The sequence below is a fragment of the Fundulus heteroclitus genome, chromosome 16 (genome assembly GCF_011125445.2).
Source record: "Fundulus heteroclitus isolate FHET01 chromosome 16, MU-UCD_Fhet_4.1, whole genome shotgun sequence".
Taxonomy (NCBI): Eukaryota; Metazoa; Chordata; class Actinopteri; order Cyprinodontiformes; family Fundulidae; genus Fundulus; species Fundulus heteroclitus.
In genome coordinates this window covers 1,173,796-1,194,221 of record NC_046376.1, presented here as the reverse complement: position 1 = coordinate 1,194,221, position 20,426 = coordinate 1,173,796, and the positions used below count along the sequence as shown (strand labels likewise).

Genomic DNA, 20,426 nt, shown 5'->3' with positions numbered 1-20,426 from the left:
CACACACACACACACACCCCACCCCCCGGCGCATAGCATGTCTTGTTCCCCCTGCTCCGCGCAAAGCTTGTCTTCTTCATATGCTTGCTGATCGGATTATCAATCAGCATAAACCACCCCTCTCATTTGGTATACAATTTCATTCCGACTGAGCTTAATCCAATTATAATTTTTGATTTGGCTTGTTTGTATGACGCTTTTTTATTCCGATCGGCCATTTATTGACATTACTGTTGTACATGTAAACGTAGCTAATGACATCTGTATGCCCCACATACCAGACAATGGCACTGTCGAACAGGGGTATAAAAATGTCATGATGACTAATGTTGGAACCAAACCTATGTATTCCCCACATGCCAGGGAATGGCATCCACTGAGTCTCATTCCATGACATTTGGGCCTTACATATGTCTGGATAAAGTACTGGAACACAATAAAATATCTTTGCCCCATGTGCTGGGCAATGGCACAAAACACCCACCCAGACCCATTGTCTGGTTCCAACATTAGAACCCTTGAAAACTACTCCCCACATGCTGGGACATGGCAAAAATTTCCCACCCAGATTCCATGCCTGGCATGTGGGGTGTACATACATCTGAGCCACAATAACATCTGTACACCCCACATGCCAGTCAATAGCATGAGTCGCCCACCCAGGCTCAATGTCTGTTATGAGGGGTGTACAAATATCTTGAAAGAATATTGGGTAACAATAACATCTGTCTGCCCACACATACCAGACAAGAACACAAAACATTTGCTCAGGCTCATTGTTTGGCACATAGCACATATAGATGTCTGGTTCTAGCATTACTAACCATGACAACTGTAAGTCCCAAATGCCAGACAACAGCTTGAAATACCCACTCAGGCTCATTCCCTAGCATGCGAGCATAAAGATATCATGGTGGCAAATGGAGCAACCAGACATCTGTAAGCACCACTTGCCTGGCAAGAACATTAAATGCTCACCCTGGCTCATTGCCTGCCATGTGGGGCATACAGATCTTTGGTCCTAGCATAAAAAAACCCATGATAACAGTAAGCTCCACATATCAGGCAATAGCAAAAAACACCAACCCAGACTCATTACCTAGTATGTGGGGTATACAGATATCTTGGTGGTCAATGGAGGAACCCCACATCTGTATGCCCCACATGTGCTGAACAGACACTAAATTCCAAACTATTCTCACTACCTGGGATGTATGGCTTACAGACATCTGATACTAAAATTGATCTCCATGACAGCTGTATGCCCCACACACCAAGCAAAGGTAAGAAAGGCCTTTCAGCCTTCTTGCTTCATATATGAGATGTACAGATGTCTGATTCCACTATTAGTGTCATGATTTATTGGTGTTTCATTTGTGAAAGACCAATAAATCATGTGATAATTTTCTACTTAGGTCTTGCCTAATCTAGTTCTTTTATCTGTAGAGTATCCAGTATCTTTATCACCGCCATCAATGGCTCCAGATCCGTCACTACCATTAGTACCTCATGTTAAATCTTCATCTTCATCCCAGCCTTCTTTTCCTGATCCCAGTTCTCCAAAGGTTTCAGAACAAGCTGCTTTGTGTTATTCATCTCAATTCTCTGACATGGTTGTCCAGGTGAACCTACCTCTGCCGTCATTGCCAGAGCTCCATGGAGACACAAACCGGCTTCCTGCTCTCCAGGGCTGCGTCAGTGGATCTCCAGGCCTCGACATTGTTCTCCAGAGCTCCACCTTGGTCTCAGGTCTCCAGAGCTACCTCGTGGGTACCAGCGGTTCGGCCACCGTTGACCAGAACTCCTCTCTGCTCCATACTCCAACCTGGGGTTCTATACTCCAAAGTCCAGCTACAAGTTCCAGCTTCTGGTCCCAGGTTCCAGTCTCCATAGTCCAGCCCAGGTTCCAGTCTCCATAGTCCTGCCCAGGTTCTAGTCTCCATAGTCCAGCCCAGGTTCTAGTCTCCATAGTCCAGCCCAGGTTCTAGTCTCCATAGTCCTGCCCAGGTTCTAGTCTCCATAGTCCAGCCCAGGTTCTAGTCTCCATAGTCCAGCCCAGGTTCTAGTCTCCATAGTCCAGCCCAGGTTCCAGTCTTCATAGTCCTGCCCAGGTTCCACTCTTCATAGTCCAGCCCAGGTTCCAGTCTCCATAGTCCAGCCCAGGTTCCAGTCTTCATAGTCCTGCCAAGGTTCCAGTCTCCATAGTCCTGCCCAGGTTCCAGTCTCCATAGTCCTGCCCAGGTTCCAGTCTCCATAGTCCAGCCCAGGTTCCAGTCTCCATAGTCCAGCCCAGGTTCCAGTCTCCATAGTCCTGCCCAGGTTCTAGTCTCCATAGTCCAGCCCTGGTTCCACTCTTCATAGTCCTGGCCAGGTTCCAGTCTCCATAATCCAGCTCAGGTTCCAGTCTCCATAGTCCTGCCCAGGTTCCAGTCTCCATAGTCCAGCCTAGGGTCCAGTCTCCATAGTCCTGCCCAGGTTCCAGTCTCCATAGTCCAGCCCAGGTTCCAGTCTCCATAGTCCAGCCCAGGTTCCAGTCTCCATAGTCCTGCCCAGGTTCCAGTCTTCATAGTCCAGCCCAGGTTCCAGTCTTCATAGTCCTGGCCAGGTTCCAGTCTTCATAGTCCAGCCCAGGTTCCAGTCTTCATAGTCCTGGCCAGGTTCCAGTCTCCATAGTCCTGCCCAGGTTCCAGTCTCCATAGTCCAGCTCAGGTTCCAGTCTCCATAGTCCTGCCCAGGTTCCAGTCTCCATAGTCCTGCCCAGGTTCCAGTCTCCATAGTCCTGCCCAGGTTCCAGTCTTCATAGTCCAGCCTAGGGTCCAGTCTCCATAGTCCTGCCCAGGTTCCAGTCTCCATAGTCCAGCCCAGGTTCCAGTCTCCATAGTCCTGCCCAGGTTCCAGTCTCCATAGTCCAGCCCAGGTTCCAGTCTTCATAGTCCAGCCCAGGTTCCAGTCTTCATAGTCCTGGCCAGGTTCCAGTCTTCATAGTCCAGCCCAGGTTCCAGTCTTCATAGTCCTGCCCAGGTTCCAGTCTCCATAGTCCAGCCCTGGTTCCACTCTCCATAGTCCAGCCCAGGTTCCAGTCTTCATAGTCCTGGCCAGGTTCCAGTCTCCATAGTCCTGGCCAGGTTCCAGTCTCCATAGTCCAGCTCAGGTTCCAGTCTCCATAGTCCTGCCCAGGTTCCAGTCTCCATAGTCCTGCCCAGGTTTCAGTCTTCATAGTCCAGCCTAGGGTCCAGTCTCCATAGTCCTGGCCAGGTTCCAGTCTCCATAGTCCTGCCCAGGTTCCAGTCTCCATAGTCCAGCCCAGGTTCCAGTCTCCATAGTCCAGCCCAGGTTCCAGTCTCCATAGTCCAGCCCAGGTTCCAGTCTCCATAGTCCAGCCCAGGTTCCAGTCTCCATAGTCCTGGGGTTAGGGTTATGAAGACTGGACAGGTTCCAGTCTTCATAGTCCTACCCCTCATAACAGGCTCAATGTCTGTTATGAGGGGTGTACAAATATCTTGAAAGAATATTGGGTAACAATAACATCTGTCTGCCCACACATACCAGACAAGAACACAAAACATTTGCTCAGGCTCATTGTTTGGCACATAGCACATATAGATGTCTGGTTCTAGCATTACTAACCATGACAACTGTAAGTCCTAAATGCCAGACAACAGCTTGAAATACCCACTCAGGCTCATTCCCTAGCATGTGAGCATAAAGATATCATGGTGGCAAATGGAGCAACCAGACATCTGTAAGCACCACATGTCGGGCAAGAACATTGAAAGCTCACCCTGACTCTTTGCCTGCCATGTGGGGCATACAGATCTTTTGTCCTAGCATAAAAAAACCATGATAACAGTAAGCTCCACATATCAGGCAATAGCAAAAAACACCAACCCAGACTCATTACAATGGAGGTCAATGGAGGAACCTCACATCTGTATGCCCCACATGTGCTGAACAGACACTAAATTCCAAACTATTCTCACTACCTGGGATGTATGGCTTACAGACATCTGATACTAAAATTGATCTCCATGACAGCTGTATGCCCCACACACCAAGCAAAGGTAAGAAAGGCCTTTCAGCCTTCTTGCTTCATATATGAGATGTACAGATGTCTGATTCCACTATTAGTGTCATGATTTATTGGTGTTTCATTTGTGAAAGACCAATAAATCATGTGATAATTTTCTACTTAGGTCTTGCCTAATCTAGTTCTTTTATCTGTAGAGTATCCAGTATCTTTATCACCGCCATCAATGGCTCCAGATCCGTCACTACCATTAGTACCTCATGTTAAATCTTCATCCCAGCCTTCTTTTCCTGATCCCAGTTCTCCAAAGGTTTCAGAACAAGTTGCTTCGTGTTATTCATCTCAATTCTCTGATATGGCTGTCCAGGTGAACCTACCTCTGCCGTCATTGCCAGAGCTCCATGGAGACACAAACCGGCTTCCTGCTCTCCAGGGCTGCGTCAGTGGATCTCCAGGCCTCGACATTGTTCTCCAGAGCTCCACCTTGGTCTCAGGTCTCCAGAGCTACCTCGTGGGTACCAGCGGTTCGGCCACCGTTGACCAGAACTCCTCTCTGCTCCATACTCCAACCTAGGGTTCTATACTCCAAAGTCCAGCTACAAGTTCCAGCTTCTGGTCCCAGGTTCCAGTCTCCATAGTCCAGCCCAGGTTCCAGTCTCCATAGTCCAGTCCAGGTTCCAGTCTCCATAGTCCAGCCCAGGTTCCAGTCTCCATAGTCCTGCCCAGGTTCCAGTCTCCATAGTCCAGCCCAGGTTCTAGTCTCCATAGTCCAGCCCAGGTTCCAGTCTTCATAGTCCTGCCCAGGTTCCACTCTTCATAGTCCAGCCCAGGTTCCAGTCTCCATAGTCCAGCCCAGGTTCCAGTCTTCATAGTCCAGCCCAGGTTCCAGTCTTCATAGTCCTGCCCAGGTTCCAGTCTCCATAGTCCTGCCCAGGTTCCAGTCTCCATAGTCCTGCCCAGGTTCCAGTCTCCATAGTCCTGCCCAGGTTCCAGTCTCCATAGTCCTGCCCAGGTTCCAGTCTCCATAGTCCTGCCCAGGTTCCAGTCTCCATAGTCCAGCCCAGGTTCCAGTCTTCATAGTCCAGCCCAGGTTCCAGTCTTCATAGTCCTGGCCAGGTTCCAGTCTTCATAGTCCAGCCCAGGTTCCAGTCTTCATAGTCCTGCCCAGGTTCCAGTCTCCATAGTCCAGCCCTGGTTCCACTCTCCATAGTCCAGCCCAGGTTCCAGTCTTCATAGTCCTGCCCAGGTTCCAGTCTCCATAGTCCAGCCCAGGTTCCAGTCTCTAGACTCTTAATGTGTTTGAGTTTGTGTGTGTGTGGTGGGGGTAATATCATCATCTGTACACCTCACATATCCACCAATGGTAACAGAAAAACTCCCAAACAGCCTAAATACGTAGCATGAGGGGCTTACAGATGTCTGGTTCCATCATTGTTCACCAGGACATCTGAATGCTCCATCAGCTAGGTTAATGCATCTCTACAACCCACCTTCACATGAACCTACAACACAAACCCTATCCAACTCCATCAAGTGCTGGTGATGCTGTCTAAGGAGCCTGCGAGACAGACTCTGTGTTCACTGACCTTCACCTGCTGCTCCGACTGACTGCTGGACGCTCCGGTAGCTGCCTGTGACACCACTGCTTCACTCACCGTGCCACCACTCATGCTCTCTGGTGGCCCTTTCTGACGTAGCGGCCTCCTGGAGTCAACATTTGTGACACCCATCGTTCATCTATCTGCCTGTGGATGAAATAATGTCCGATTCAGACCATAACTATTAGGTGCTGACTTGGTGAAGACTGGGTGAAAAGATTTGTCAGTGAATGTAGCTGTGTTGATTGTTTCCAAAGTTGTTGGAAACCTGCCCGGTTTAACCGGACCACTTCAGGTGGCCCTCAGGACTTTTTAAAGGGCTTGGAGAGGGCTTTGCCGACAAAAGAGAAAACCCTTTTGAGGATGGGTTTCTCTGCTGTCTTCAGTATTTTCTCTTTACAAAGAGAAAGTGTTGCCTTCTCTGCGTTTGCATTCCGTTTATCTAGCAAGATAAAGCGGTCGGCCTGTAACCAGCCAGTCTTTCCAGAGACCGCTCTCAAGATGTCAAGTGTCTGCTCCTCAGACACTGATTGTTTCAGCCCTGCGACATCCGTCTCCTCCTCACTGGGTTCCTCTTTAACAGCCAACGACTGCTGCGGTGCAACTCTCTTGTATCGTCGCTGAATGTACTTTTGAAGGAACGTTTTGATCTTCACTCCAACTCCTTTGTTCTGCTGTTTTGCTGTGATTACTGGAACAGCTCTGTCATTCAACCCTTGATTTTTACAGGGTTCAGTGATATCCTCTGAGATATCTTGGGTCTGTAAACGTTGTTGAGAGATGATCTTTTTAATCTCCTTGACCTCTAATGGTTCCTCAGTGATGGATGTGTTCATCATCTTCAGCTCTGACTTCTTATCCTTACAGATAAAATTATTTACATTCATCATTTCAGAAATTTCCTCATATATAAATTTATCCACCCTCTAAAGATCTGATTTGTTCTTTTTAAAGATAAATTAATTTACCTTGCTCACTCCTAAAACCTCCTCAGAGATGAATCTGTCCACCATCTTCAGCTCTGACTCCTTTTCCATAGAGATAAAATAATTTACCTTCATCATTGCAGAAATCTTATCAGATATACATTTATCCACCATCTAAACATCTGAGTCTTTAGTTTTAAAGATAAAATCATTTACCTTGTTCATCTCTGAAAGCTCCTCAGGGATGAATTTTTCCACTATTTTCAACCCCGACTCCTTTTCCTTAGAGATAAAATAATTTATCTTAGGGGTTTTTCAAAGTCCTAGATATTTTCACAAGTGTTCAAACATACTCTTTTTTCGGATTCAATAAACCTATTGTTTGATAAAATTGTTTTCTGCACATGTTGCAAAAAAGGAATACACTGGAATATATATTTTTAGAAAGCAAACTCAACGTTTGAATATTTTATTTTGAACTACATATATTGATTGGGTAGAAAACTTTCTATCTACTTTGTTCAAACGAAGGGAAAAATATTATGTTTAGCATCATCATCTGGGTTGGTTGCTGTTATTTACAGTTGGTCTTGTTCCAACGTATGCAGTTTTTTTATATAAAACTGTGGACTAGTTAAAACATCCCATTGCTCAAACGCACCAATCCCTTAGAAACCGAAGGGTTTTGGACTCATCACATACAGCACTGTGACTTGCTCGGTAAAATCCATGTCCACCACGGTGAGTGTTACAGACAGGAGAAACTGGCTAACGTATAGATGCTCCTCCTATTTGATGACCCAGTAAAGCGAGCGAGGGTGAAATTGGCTTTGTTTTCTCTGTGGATTGTTTGCAAGAGAGAGGCGAAATGTCAAGCGACCAACAGCAGGGAATCAAGGGGAAAATTAGCCTTGTTCGTATTTGGTGTGAACGCACCCTAAGGGAACGCCAGCCGTTAGTGCAACATGTTTTCAGAGCTGTTATGTGTTGTTAAAATTGATCAAAATAAGACGACACAACTAATCTCCTACTGACTTTATGCAGGACCTTTTGCAACATGCAGGAAGAAAATGAAACGCAGAGATACGCGTTCTGAAAGCTGGCCACTGGCAATAGCCCTGGGCTCTGAGGGAAGGGCAGAGAAGCAAGGCAAAAACAAAGCACAGTCAGAAACGCACGGTTCAGAAACACTTCAGGCCAAGGTGTGTGTGCGGACAGATATTTAGCCGGCTGCTGTCTGTAACGCAGCAGTAGCATGAGCAGGTCTCTTGTTGCGTGGCGCGATAGCTAGCTAAAGGGGTTCTGTTGAGAAAATAAAGCCAAGCCCAAATAAGTAACCTCATGTTCAGAAACAAAGCCAAAAAAAATACCACCTGTGACTCACAACATTTACAAGTGACTTTAGAAAGAAATGAAAAACAGTTTATAATAAGCAAATTGGGCAACACTGTTACCGCCTCTCTGTCAACAAGTTTGCTATGCAGGAGAAGAGCAAAATGTGCTAAAAATACGGACCGTATTACAGCAGGTCATCATTTATGCGTACACAAGACCCCCACCACCAAAGAGTAGGGTTTGTGCACATGTGAAAGGGCTGGACATTGGAAACAACCCCTGAATCAGTTCAGTAACATCATCAGATATAACTTCATCAACCATCTAAAGTTCTGATTCCTTTATTTTAAAGATAAATTAATTTACCTTGCTCATTTCAAAAAGCTCCTCAGAGATGAATCTGTCCACCATCTTCAGCTCTGACTCCTTTTCCTTAGAGATAAAATAATTTACCTTCATCATTGCAGAAATCTTATCAGATATATATTTATCCACCATCTAAACATCTGAGTCTTTAGTTTTAAAGATAAAATAATTTACCTTGTTCATCGCTGAAAGCTCCTCAGAAATAAATTCGTCCACCATCTTCAGCTCCAACTCTTTTTCCTTAGACATAAAATAATTTACCTTAGGTGTTGTTCAAAATCCTAGATATTTTCACAAGTGTACAAACATACTCTTTTTTTCAGACGCCCTCCCCAAAAGCGTACATAAAAAGGCTGATTTTTGCAAGTCCCAATTTAGCATAGTAGAGATATTCAACCTGTTTGATAAAATCTCTGTCTGCATATTTTGTAAAACAGGAATACACTGGAATATATATTTTTAGAAAGCAAAGTCCACATGCAAACAAAATATTTGAATATCTTACTATCAGCTACATATATTGATTGAGTAGAAAACTTTCTATCAGTACTTTGTTCAAACAGAGCGATAAATATTATGTCTATCATCATCATCTGGGTTGGTTGCTGTTATTTATAGTTCCTCTTGTTCCAATGCATGCAGTGTTTATTTAAAACTGTGGACTAGTTAAAACACCCAATTGCTCAACTGATTCCTTCTTTTTAAAGATAAAATAATTCACCTTGTTCATCACTGAAAGCTCCTCAGAAATGAATTCATCCACCAGCTTCAGCTCCAACTCCTTTTCCTTAGACATAAAATAATTTACCTTCATCATTTCACAAATCTCAGCAGATGTAAATCAATCCACCATCTAAAGATCTGATTTATTTTCTTTAGAGATAAAGTAATTCACCTTGTTCATTGCTGAAAGCTCCTCAGAAATGAATTTGTCCACCAGCTTCAGATCTGATTCCTGGTCCTCAGGAATAAAATCCCTCTCCTCGTTGATCTCTGCTTCTGCCTCCTCGAGTTCTGGTTCCTCTGGGATCACCGGTAACATCTCAAACCACAAATGGTGGTACCTACGGAGGGACCCCCGAGATCTCTGAGTGGGTTTTTCCTCCACAGTCTGGGAATCACCCCGATCAAAACCGATGGGCTGAAGCTCTTCTGTCTGCTGCCTATTGAGGGCATCTTGCTGGTCTTCAGCAACGTTTTGCTTCCTCTGCTGATGTTGTATACACCTCTCAGCTAACAGTTCCTCTATTAGTATCTCTGCATGTGGAAGCATTATATCCAGTCTGTCCATCTCAGAGACATAACAAGCTAATTGATCATCCATGGGGCCGAGGACATAGCTCACTTTTTCTTTGACAAGTTTGACTAATTGCTTATTGAAGATGTCAAAGCTCTTGGGTTGAGTGGTTGGACGCATGTTAAGGAAGTCTAGAAACGATGTTAGTACTGACTTGCCCACAACGGTTTCCACATCCCCAGATGTGAAGCGTGCTTTGTAGATGAAGGCGGTACATAGATTGGCAATATCCAACACCAGCTCCTTTAGCTTAGATAAGGTGTCATCATCGGGTTCTCCTACGGCCAAATCCACGGTCTGCTCCATTGAGATGGACGAAAAGAAATCTTCCATCAATGGTATCATAAAGTCTGCTGGGACTTCTGGAGCCCCTGAACTGGTGGAGTCGTTCATGGCTTCTTCGTTTGCACGGGTTCGTAAAGCAAACGCTGGGATTGTCAATCCCAGCGTTCGCTCTGGGATTGACAATCAATCAATCAATTGTAAAACTAAATCAATTGTAAATCTAAATCAATCGTAAAACTGAATCAAATGTAAAAATCGTAAAAAAATCGTAAAAATTGTAAAAATCGTAAAAATTGTAAAAATCGTAAATCACAAACTATCTCAAGCTATCGCTAACTATCTCGTTTTCTCTCACCAAAAACACGTCTGTCTCTCACAAAGAAAGTGCCAGAAGGAGAGAATAATTCCGTTACACGGTCTTCTAAGGCAGAGAAGCTCCTGTGATGTCATCACCATCACAGGAGCTGCTGTGATGCAGAAGTTCCACTCAGGAATGCACATCAGCTTAGCAACCGTTGCTAGGTACGTCCCCAGCCTTCCAGTGTGCACCACAGGAAAATACTGTCTTAATTTAAAGGAGGGAAAGTTAAAGTGTTTCAGTGTTTTAGTGACCGGTGCGCCCCCTGCAGCTCAGAGGGTGAGAAGGACCCCTCCCCTCAATAAACGTCTTCATGTTTTAGAAAAGATTTAACTGCTTGATAGAGAAACAGCCGGTCACACAGCTGGGTGGAAGTTAGCTATAAACAAGGTCTATTTAAAACAAAAAATTAACTGTTTTGGTTAATCAGAATATTGATATTTAAGAGAACAGCTGGTTGAGTTGGACATCAATCCTTGTTGAACATAAAGTGCAACCAGCAAAGAAGTCTATGTATTAAACAGTCTGACCGGTACTTAACACTATGATGAGATTCCTGAAAGTTTCTGGTAAAAAAGTGTTACCTAGCCAAAAGTTGCAGACCTCTGGATTTGGAAATAGTGTTTTTTTAAAATGGTGATTATATTTAAAATGTGATTAATTGTGCAGCCCTACTGGCTATGATACAAAAGATTGGGAACCCTCTCTGAGAGCTTCCAGCTGGATTTGCATCATGATGAGAAAATTATCTTATTTTTAGATCCATATGATAGAAATAAGTTAGGGCCATAAAGTTTGATCAATTTAAACTTAGCTCAGTAAAAGTCAAATAATTTATTCCTGAAGTAGGTCAACAAATTAAAATGTCCTTCAGATCCACACATTAATTCACATTCCTGCAGCAGGTCCATTTCTACTTGTAGACAGAAAAAGTGTTGCAAATACTGACGCCAGTAGAGCATAGTAGTACTAGTTACACTCTAATAAATGATTCATGGGGTTAGTAGGTAGAGTTTAAAATCAAGTGCTTTTTCAGCATAAAAAAAATTGTTTATTACATATACACTATAATAATTAGTTTATAACTTCATTAAGTAAGTTGGTCTAAATTAAAATAAAGAAAATATTCTTAACTCAATAATAAATGGATTTTAAACAGACATTTCAACCTTTACTTAACTTAGAAGTGTGTTCGGTTAGTTCAACTTAAACATTTCTTAAGTGTCCGTTAAAAGCTGAGTTCAAGGCGATCTGCCAAGTAGACCTCAACATTAAGCCACGCCGCGATCTGCAAGCTGCGTTCTGCCTGGACTTGTTTTAACGTCAGACCATGCCTTTTGGAGGGAAAGGAGCACAGACAAGGATTTTAAGAATTTAAGACTTGGTAAGTATAACGTTTTGACTTTTTTTATTCAGCTAACTTTAGCTAATAACTCCATCAGCACACAGTACAAGAAATAGTTTTGCACAAAATTGAATGCTTTTCCTCGGTAAGCGTAGGTAAAATTTTAGCTAAAAATGTCAGACTTTTAGCTAATTGTTGCTGTAATTCAGCCATAAGTTTATTCTTTAAGTTTTGTTTTATGGTGAAATCTGAACTTCTAAAGCAAACGTTTTAACTTTGCAAAGATAAAGCAATACCCACTTTGCCTCTTTCAAAATTTAAATTGTTGTAGTGTCAGTGTAGTTTTGACCAGCAAAGGTTGCGTGGCTGGGCCGTTGTAGGCTATTTAGCACAGCTACGGTTTACTCTTCAAGACAGCAGCAGCAGGTGCAGTGTAAAAACGCGGGTGAGGAAGCACATGTTGCAGATGCTAACATTATTAAGCTAGTTGTGTGTGTGTGTATGTACTTAACTAATGCCCATTTCTTAGTTTTCAAGCTTTTCTTCATGTTTTTCATCTTGAATGTTAAAAAAAGGTCAAATTAAATTTATTGTATTGCTGATGTGGCACAAGTTTTAGGCACTACAGCCTTCTGAATGACCTAAAGTTCAAATAATTTAAACAGACCCCTAGTTTTTAAAATGAAGTGGATCTGTAAAATTTGCAAATTTGAAACACAAAGAAAGACAGATCTCTTGAAGCATTATAGACTTAGACATGGCCATGGTGGAGAATCCCTCCCTTGTCTTTATTGGGAGTGTTATTGCTCATTTAAAACATGGGGCAGCCTGCGAACCCATCTGTCAAGAAGTCACTCGACCCATGAGACAGTGACTTTGCCCACTGTACTGTCATTTAAATGTCCATGTTGCTCTTTAAACACTATCTCCACTGAAAGAGAATACTTTGAGCACATTGGTCGTCATTTAAAGAAACAGGAAACTGTGTATTGTGTTTTTGAAAATTGTCCTTTCAAAACAAACATTTATGGAACATTTGCCTCTCATAGAAGCCGGAAACACAATCCTCACACTCTTGATGACTTCAAGCCTGAGCTTTTGCAGAGGTATGTGAATCCTTTAAATGCAGGGCATGATCCTGTGGATGCAGTTGGGTTGGAAGGTGATGCTGAGGGTGCAGTGGGTGAAGATGCTGAAGATAGTGAAATGAGAGAATTGCCTAATTTAATAGAAAAACATGTAGCACACTTGCTGCTTAAGTTGGAAAGCATATTCAATGTTCCACAGCAGTGTATTGATGAGTTAGTTGAAGAATTACACTTTATTTCTTCAGCTTCTGGTCCTATTTTAAAAGAGACTTTACAGTCATGCTTAAAGAAGCATAATTGTGAAGTTGATGATGTTATCATCTCAGAGATGGTGACAGACCTATGTGAGTGCAACCCAATTACATCAGCCATAACGAGTAATGGTCCTCTTTCCACTTGCTACAAAAGAAGAGAGTACTTCAAGAAGCATTTCTCTGTGGTAGAACCCATAGAGTACATGCTCAGTGCCAGGGAGCAGAGAAGTTTCCAATATATACCTATTTTGAAGTCCCTGCATGAGGTTTTGAAGAAAAAAGAAATGCAGGATTGGCTTACACACAGATGTGAAGCACACAGTTCTGAAAGTCAATACAACTCATTTCAGAATGGCACACATTTTAAAAACAATACATTACTATCAGGAAATAATCCAGCTATTTCTCTCATTCTGTATGTGGATGATTTTGAAGTGTGTAATCCACTTGGTACTTCAAGAAAAAAAAACACAAAATTACTGCTGTGTATTGGGTTTTAGCAAATGTGCCACCTCTACTCAGATCCTCACTGACATCAATATACCTGGCACTTCTCTGCAAGGCTGATGATATCAAAACATTTGGCTATGATGCTGTATTGGAGCCATTGCTAAAAGGTCTTGCCAGCCTTGAAGAAGAAGGACTTTACATTCCTTCATTAGGCAAGCGAGTCAAAGGTACTGTGTATTGTGTTGTTGCAGATAACCTTGGCGCTCATTCTATTGGAGGATTTGTGGAGAGCTTCTCAGCTACACACTGCTGCAGGTTCTGTCTTGGAGAAAGATCTCAGTTCCAAGTAAGTGAAGTTAGAAGTGGGGCATTTTTTCCTAGGACAATACAAGAACACAGGGTTCATGTTCAGACAGCACAAACAAGTGGATCCCATTGTTGTGGAGTAAAGAGACAGTGCCCACTGACTGAAAAACTAAAACATTTTGATGTTTTAACTGGCTACCCACCTGATTTACACCATGACCTCTTTGAAGGTATTGTACCTTATGAGTTAGCACTTTGCCTTAAAGGTATACTATGCAACCGGGGTTGATTTTCCAGCGAGGCTCCCCCAAGAGGGCGAAAGTAAAAGTGCACTGTCATAAAGATGCTCAGCTGTTCTGGTTTCTCCATCAAGCCAGGCGCGGTTGTTTTGAGCTTAGCAGACAGGCGAACGCAACGAAAAGTGGAAAAAACAGCAGTACAAACAATGACTAACACAGTGAAGGTATGAACATCAAGCTTCTTGCAGCGCTATCTTGGCGAGGCGGTCGCCGCCGCCTCGCCAAGCCGCGACCGCCGCCGCCTCGCCAGTTTTATTATTATTATTATTTTTTATTTTTTTTTATGTTGGCGAGACGCTACCGCCACCGCCTCGCCAAGCCGCAGCGGTAGCGTCTCGCCAACATAAAAAAAGATTATAATAATAATAATAATAATAATAATAAAACTCGATATGCTTGCATGTTTATTTGACGTTAAACTTTGCACCGCTGACCGGCTGAGCGGAGCGGCGCGCATATCAAGTTAGTTTTATTTTTTTATTATTATTTTTTTGGAATGTCGGCGAGGCGGTAGCGTGAGGGAAACCCTACAATGTTACTTACAATCGCATCAGCAGAAACGCGAGGTCCACGTCAGCCTAGCAGCCTTCTATGTTCACCCGTGTACGACTCCTCTCTCTGTCCAGAGCCCTTTTCCTCTTTCTTGCCTGCTCCAACATGGGCTTTCGTTGTTTTCTCGCTGGTTCCGCCATGATAACTGCACAAATATCGCCACTGCGCTACCAACGAGCACACCTTTCACTGCGGGCGTGTAGCAGTTCTCACCGTAAAGCAAGACCGACTCTCGTGATGCACACGAGACTACTGAGCCTGTGACTGCGGGCCGACTGCTCCTGCAATTGCAAGTACGGTATTTCCCCCACAGACCACCAGGGCGGCCGAGAAAACCTTAGTTCAACCTGAAATGACTCATTTAATCATCCAAAACGGTATGGAACATATTAATTAACTGAAAAATGTTGCATAGTATGCCTTTAATGCCTTGATCAAAAAGAAATATTTCACACTTGATGAACTAAATAAATTGATCAAGGAGTTCCCATACAGATGGGCAGATAAATCTAATGCACCACAATCAGTTCCACTGACTTTTGCTACAAGAAAAACTGTTGGTGGGAATGCCCATGAAAATTGGGCCCTGTTATGCCTCCTTCCCCTGATGGTTGGAGAAAGAATACCAGAGAGTGAATCCTCATGGCTGGTCCTTCTGAACCTTAAGGACATAGTTGAACTTGTCCTTTCTCCTGCTCATACAGACTTATCTGTTTCCTTGAAAGCAAGATTTCTGAGCATCGCCATAGATTCGTAGAGACTTTCCCTGAGGAAAGACTTATTCCAAAGCATCACTTTCTTGAGCATTATCCACAGCTGATAAAGGATTTAGGTCCACTTGTATTTCTATGGACTATGCGCTTTGAAGCTAAACACAACTTTTTTAAGCGTGTGGTCAGGCATACCCACAGCTTCCGAAACATTTTGTTGTCTCTTGCTATAAAGCATCAGTTAATGGTTGCACACCATCTACATGGTGGAGCGATTGTTCCACCATCTCTCCAGGCATCAAAACTGTCAATGGTGGACTTGACTGTGCTGAGGGAAGACATAAGACAAGCACTGCAAATAAAATTCTCCAGATTGTCATTTGTCCAAATGGCAACCAGAATGTATTGCAGTGGCACCAGTTACTCCACTGGAATGATCTTGGCACATGGCTCAACAGGTTGTCTTCCAGATTTTGTGGAATTGATTCAGATAGCTGTTGTAAATGGGAAGGTTTGCTTCATTGTTAAATGTTTAAATGCATGGTATGTTGAACATCTTAGAAGCTATGAACTCGAAAACACAAAAAGTGTTAAGGTGATTGAGCCAAATGAGTTGTCTGACATCTTCCCAATGGCAGCGTATGGTTACCCTGAAACGATACATTTTATGTTGATATGTAGTGGTAAAACCTTCTCATTTGTTTGGCCTAAACATCAAGAAAAGGAAAAATGATAATTTAATGAGATATTAAGTTTTACCTCAATTACATCATATTTCAATCGAAATACTAATAGGATGAAGAAAGGGTCCTGTTATTTGCCATAGAAATAAATGTTCAAACGTTTAGCCAAACAAAAAGCGGATACATGGATGCTCAGATTTTCAGTGGTCTAGTTTTGACAAAATAAATTGAAATAAATAAATAAATGTCAGTGTAATGTGAATGTTAATTAGTTAGAATTTAGAAATTAGACATAATTCGATTAGTTAACTTAACTAGCAATCACCAGCACAGTTCCTTTCTCCATGCAAGTTAGTATCACAAGGTTGATGAAAAGTCCATACTGTCTCACAGTGTCAGTATTCTCCTCTGATACATAATGTTTAGAAGATGAAATTGGATTTATTCTGCAATTCAGATTGAACTGACATATTTTCCCTTTCAGATACTGCAATGTCTCATCAAGCCACTCTTAGGATCATTCTTCAGGACCATGACATTCACAAACTTGACTTACCCCATGGCATCCCTGAGACTGTAGGTGAACTTGAGTCCATTGTTAGACAGACATATGGGCTTCAACAGAACTTTACTTTGCATTTCAAGGATGCTGATTTTGGAGAGGAATATTTTAGTCTTACCTCAACAAATGATATCAAGGACAAGGATACAATAAAAGTGGTTAACATTGCTGAGCTTCCCACAATCACACTGAACTTAACTGAAGTTAACACTTCCTTTGAAAGTGAATCAGAAGTCTCCATCCATAGCGCAGCAACATCAGACAGTACTTCAGTGACCACCAGTCAAAGCAGTTGCTCCTCCAGATCCCAGGATACAGTGATTCTATCATCTCCTGAACATGGGATTCAGCGATCACAGCGGTGGCCAACTGAATTTCCAGTACCTCGCTTTGGCTATGACACAGAGCTTGTGCTTGCCTCTGGAAATGAAGCTTTCAAGAAGGATGGCATTCCACTCAACTTTACATCAGTCCTTTCAGACATCCTTGAGAGACTGGCTGAAAGCATCTTTCAATATGTTGCCTACCCAACAAGTGCACATTTCTCGGATGTTGCTGAGGCGCTGATTCAGAAGCATCCTTGCCTTAAAGAACCAGGTTCATATAATGGATGCTATGGATGGCAGCAGAGACTAAAATATAAGATGGGAACCTATAGAACCAGGTTGAGAGCTGAACTTGATGTGAACTCTCTCAGAAAGAAGAGACCACATGAAAAAGCACCTGCAAAGAATGTCAAAAGGCCAAAAAAGTCAGAAGTTACCTATTTGCCCCCTCACCCACAAGAAGAAACAGAAGACAGTTTGGAACATGAAAGAGTGGAGCTCCTCAATGAAGTAAAAAAGAGGGACAACTGTCAGATCATCAGTGAAAAAATGGCAAAGACATTTTCTATTCACAGGCAAGAAGTTGTTAATCAAGAACCACCAGTCAGTGACCTGAAAAAAAGATGGCCGGCTCTTTTTGACGCAACTCAAGTAAATATTATTCCATAAGACATTTTACAGTATGTGTTATTTTGGAGTAAATTGTATACATTAACATGTGCCTATATGTGCCTTTTGTTTTGTATACAGATAAACCAAGAATTCAGGAGGATCACAACTGTTAGCCTGGAGACAACATTCCTGGCAAAACTGGACCAATACTCCCCGAAAATAATGTACCTGTTGTCCTCAAGAGGGGGGACTGCAAAGATGAAGATTCAGAACATGCTGGTACAGGTATGAATAAATGAAATGTAGTTACTTTGAAATGAGATATTTACTTTGGTGATGTCGGGTTTTTGATCATGATTGATTAGTGCTGTGCTGTTCAGTGTAACTGGAGAATGAATAATGGACCTAAATTTTACAGGTGGCCAAAAAAGCAATTCAGAATAAATTGTAAGATTGTTTATTGTCTAGATGTACTGTAAGGAAGCTGCTTACAACTCAAACTTGTTATAAGGGAATAATATGTCACATAATAATAAAACAGGCAAAACTATACATTAAATCTAAATCATAAATTATGTAATTATGTGATGTAATTTTGATGTGCAGCAAGTAGGTCCTGGGTTCAAATCCAACCCTGGGTCTTTATGCATGGAGTTTGCATGTTCTCCCTGTGCATGCGTGGGTTCTCTCCGGGTACTCCGGCTTCCTCCCACAGTCCAAAAACACGACTGTTAGGTTAATTGGCTTCTCTAAATTGTCCTTAGGTGTGTGCGTGAAAGGTTGTTTGTCTCTGTGTGTCTCTGTGTTGCCCTGCGACAGACTGGCTACCTGTCCAGGTGAACCCCGCCTCTCACCCAGTGAACCCTGGAGATAGGCACCAGCGACCCCATGAGGGATAAGCAACAATCCATTTTTCTAGTAGAGTTCAACATTGTTTTTCCTATTCACAGGACAATTCTGTGGAGACACGGAGGGAGGCTGCCATCCGTGGCTTAATGGTGTACCTTAAGGAAAAGGAAGAGCAACTCTTCAAAGAGGAGGTAAATCAGACACCACTATACTTCACATAGAGATATATTGTTTTGCTGTGGTTATTTTATACAAAAGATTTAACAATAACATAGTAAATATATGCTGCATTTTCCAACCCACTACAAACCCTTTAAACAATTATATTATTTCTGACCTACTAGGATGGAGACGGGGATAGTACGGATCAACTGATGAAGATTGTCACAGCACGAGGTGGCTCTGATCCAGCCCATGCAAAGATTGTCATAGAGGGAACAGAGGTCCTAACAGATGTGGATTTATTCCCAGAGCCTGTGCCTTGCTCATGGGGCTGATATACGCACTCAACCTCAGCTACCCAAAAGGACTGAAAAATACTTTTGAAGTATTTCAAAAGATCCTCCTTGAGCTGGATGATCTGAAAGCCAGTCCCAAGGTAATGTCACTAAAAAATAAACTATTGTCAGAAAGAATCTGAGTTAGACCATCCTCAAATTAAAGAGGAAAATGTTGCACTGTTTACAATGTTTTGTTGAGTAACATATACAGAAGGTGAAATGTTCAAAGTGCAGTGTGTAATTCAGAGTTCAGCTATAGTTCAAAATATTGCACTTTCTGTAATGCAAAGAATTTATATCAGTCTGATCAGAATGTGATCAGCATGTGATCTGATCAAAATGTTACATAACTGTGAGACAGTTTTACTGGCCTGTTTTATAGCATTTCTTTTATGGAGGCTACAGTTTTGTGTGCTATTAAAATGTCAATATGCAGCCATGTTTGAATAAACCGTTTATAACAGTGGAATTTGTATGTGTAATTTATTCTGACTTAAATAAATAAGTTAATATTACTAAAAAAAAATAAGGTAACAATTTGCATAGACATTTCTAAGTAGAATCAAAGGAAAAGAAATTGGTCCCCTAACTAAAATGAGTAATTTTTACACAAAGAAAATTAGGTTGGTTCAACTTAATTAAGCTTGTAAATGGCAAAGAAATACGTGTTTCCTTTGCTAAAGTAAATGAGTTTGCCTAACCAGATAAACTTTGTGGCACTGACTCAATTATGGCTAAGTTGAAATAGCTTAAAAAAATTGACGCAAATTGTTACATCAATTTTTTTATGTTGAGCCAGCACATTCTTTTTTACACTATAGTGTAAAAGTCAGCCTGCCTGTTTTATATTCAACATACAGCTCTGGGTTGTTTAAACATGCAGTATTAATAATCACAGGTAATCACAAATGTAACATTAATTTGTTATGTTCTCCTATTGCAGCTGAGTTTGTTCTGAAATTAGCAGAAAATGAAAATATGAGGTTTTAGCTGGCTCTTAGAGCGCAGCTGTAGAAATAAACAAGTGTTTGGTTGTTAAAGAGTTGTTGTTCCGAGGGACAGAGGATGATAACCTAACTAATCTGTGACCAAGAGGAAAGCTGCTGCAGAGATCAGCTGATCAGAGAGCTCACAGGAACGATTAATGTCCCCCAGCATGTTGTTTCTGCTGTGTGATAAAATCCATCACTAATCATCCGGTCACAGACAGATATCTGAATCTGATCTCATGAAAAGGGAAATGTAGGAACCGCTATCTAATTAAAACTTGCATTATGACCCGTTTTAACGTCTAATCTGTTTTTTTTTTCTTGACTATTTCATTCATTAAGTCCACCTCACCAAACCTGCCACTATGGACCTTAAAACATAAAACTGGTTTGCGTGCCCGCAGCACCAGTATTCTGCACAGATGCTGCCGCTGATTGTCTGCAAAGTGTCTCCTCTCTGCAGCCGCGCTTTTATCAGGAAGTTCTTTTCTTCCTTCAGTCAGAGAGCGGCTGTGATTGGTGGAGAAGAAACAGGTTTTCATCCTGATGCTGCAGTCAGAGCAGAGCAGAGCTGCTCCTCCAACTCAACAAAGACATTCCTGTCATCATTCATGCAATCAGAGCAAATTAAGAACGAATAACACAATAAAATAGCTGCAGAACACCTCTTTATTCATCCATCAACTGTTTCCTTCAGTCTTCTCCGGGT

The 20,426-nt window shown here is 42.3% G+C and overlaps 2 protein-coding genes and 2 long non-coding RNA genes across 6 annotated transcripts; 1 reads left to right on the top strand and 3 right to left on the bottom strand.

Annotated features, from left to right (window-relative positions):
- Positions 1 to 236: 236 nt before the first annotated feature.
- LOC118566359 lies at positions 237 to 1,953 on the bottom strand. Its single transcript, XR_004932955.1, has 2 exons — positions 855 to 1,953; positions 237 to 766 (listed from the first exon to the last, which is right to left on the bottom strand). It is a non-coding gene; the product is annotated as an uncharacterized LOC118566359 (long non-coding RNA).
- A 1,532-nt stretch (positions 1,954 to 3,485) lies between these two features.
- On the bottom strand, positions 3,486 to 4,727 carry LOC118566360. Its single transcript, XR_004932956.1, has 2 exons — positions 3,658 to 4,727; positions 3,486 to 3,569 (listed from the first exon to the last, which is right to left on the bottom strand). It is a non-coding gene; the product is annotated as an uncharacterized LOC118566360 (long non-coding RNA).
- Positions 4,728 to 5,821: 1,094 nt separating this feature from the next.
- On the bottom strand, positions 5,822 to 9,766 carry LOC118566356. The gene is made up of 3 exons (XM_036148169.1): positions 6,768 to 9,766; positions 6,594 to 6,653; positions 5,822 to 6,485 (listed from the first exon to the last, which is right to left on the bottom strand). The coding sequence occupies exons 1-3, from the start codon at positions 6,774 to 6,776 to the stop codon at positions 5,928 to 5,930; spliced, it is 627 nt and encodes a 208-aa protein (XP_036004062.1). The 5' UTR covers positions 6,777 to 9,766; the 3' UTR covers positions 5,822 to 5,927.
- Positions 9,767 to 11,173: 1,407 nt separating this feature from the next.
- Positions 11,174 to 18,982, top strand: LOC118566352 (sterile alpha motif domain-containing protein 3-like). Of its 3 annotated transcripts, XM_036148149.1 has the most exons (8): positions 11,174 to 11,576; positions 12,587 to 12,643; positions 13,581 to 13,675; positions 16,364 to 16,455; positions 16,746 to 17,418; positions 17,518 to 17,664; positions 18,330 to 18,419; positions 18,573 to 18,982. In XM_036148149.1, exons 2-8 carry the CDS (start codon positions 12,616 to 12,618, stop codon positions 18,723 to 18,725), a joined length of 1,278 nt encoding a protein of 425 aa, XP_036004042.1. In that variant the 5' UTR covers positions 11,174 to 11,576; positions 12,587 to 12,615; the 3' UTR covers positions 18,726 to 18,982. The 3 variants fall into 3 exon arrangements, with proteins under 3 accessions (XP_036004042.1, XP_036004043.1, XP_036004041.1); XM_036148150.1 differs by having other exon boundaries at positions 11,174 to 12,643; positions 17,343 to 17,418; XM_036148148.1 differs by having other exon boundaries at positions 11,174 to 12,643.
- Positions 18,983 to 20,426: the final 1,444 nt, after the last annotated feature.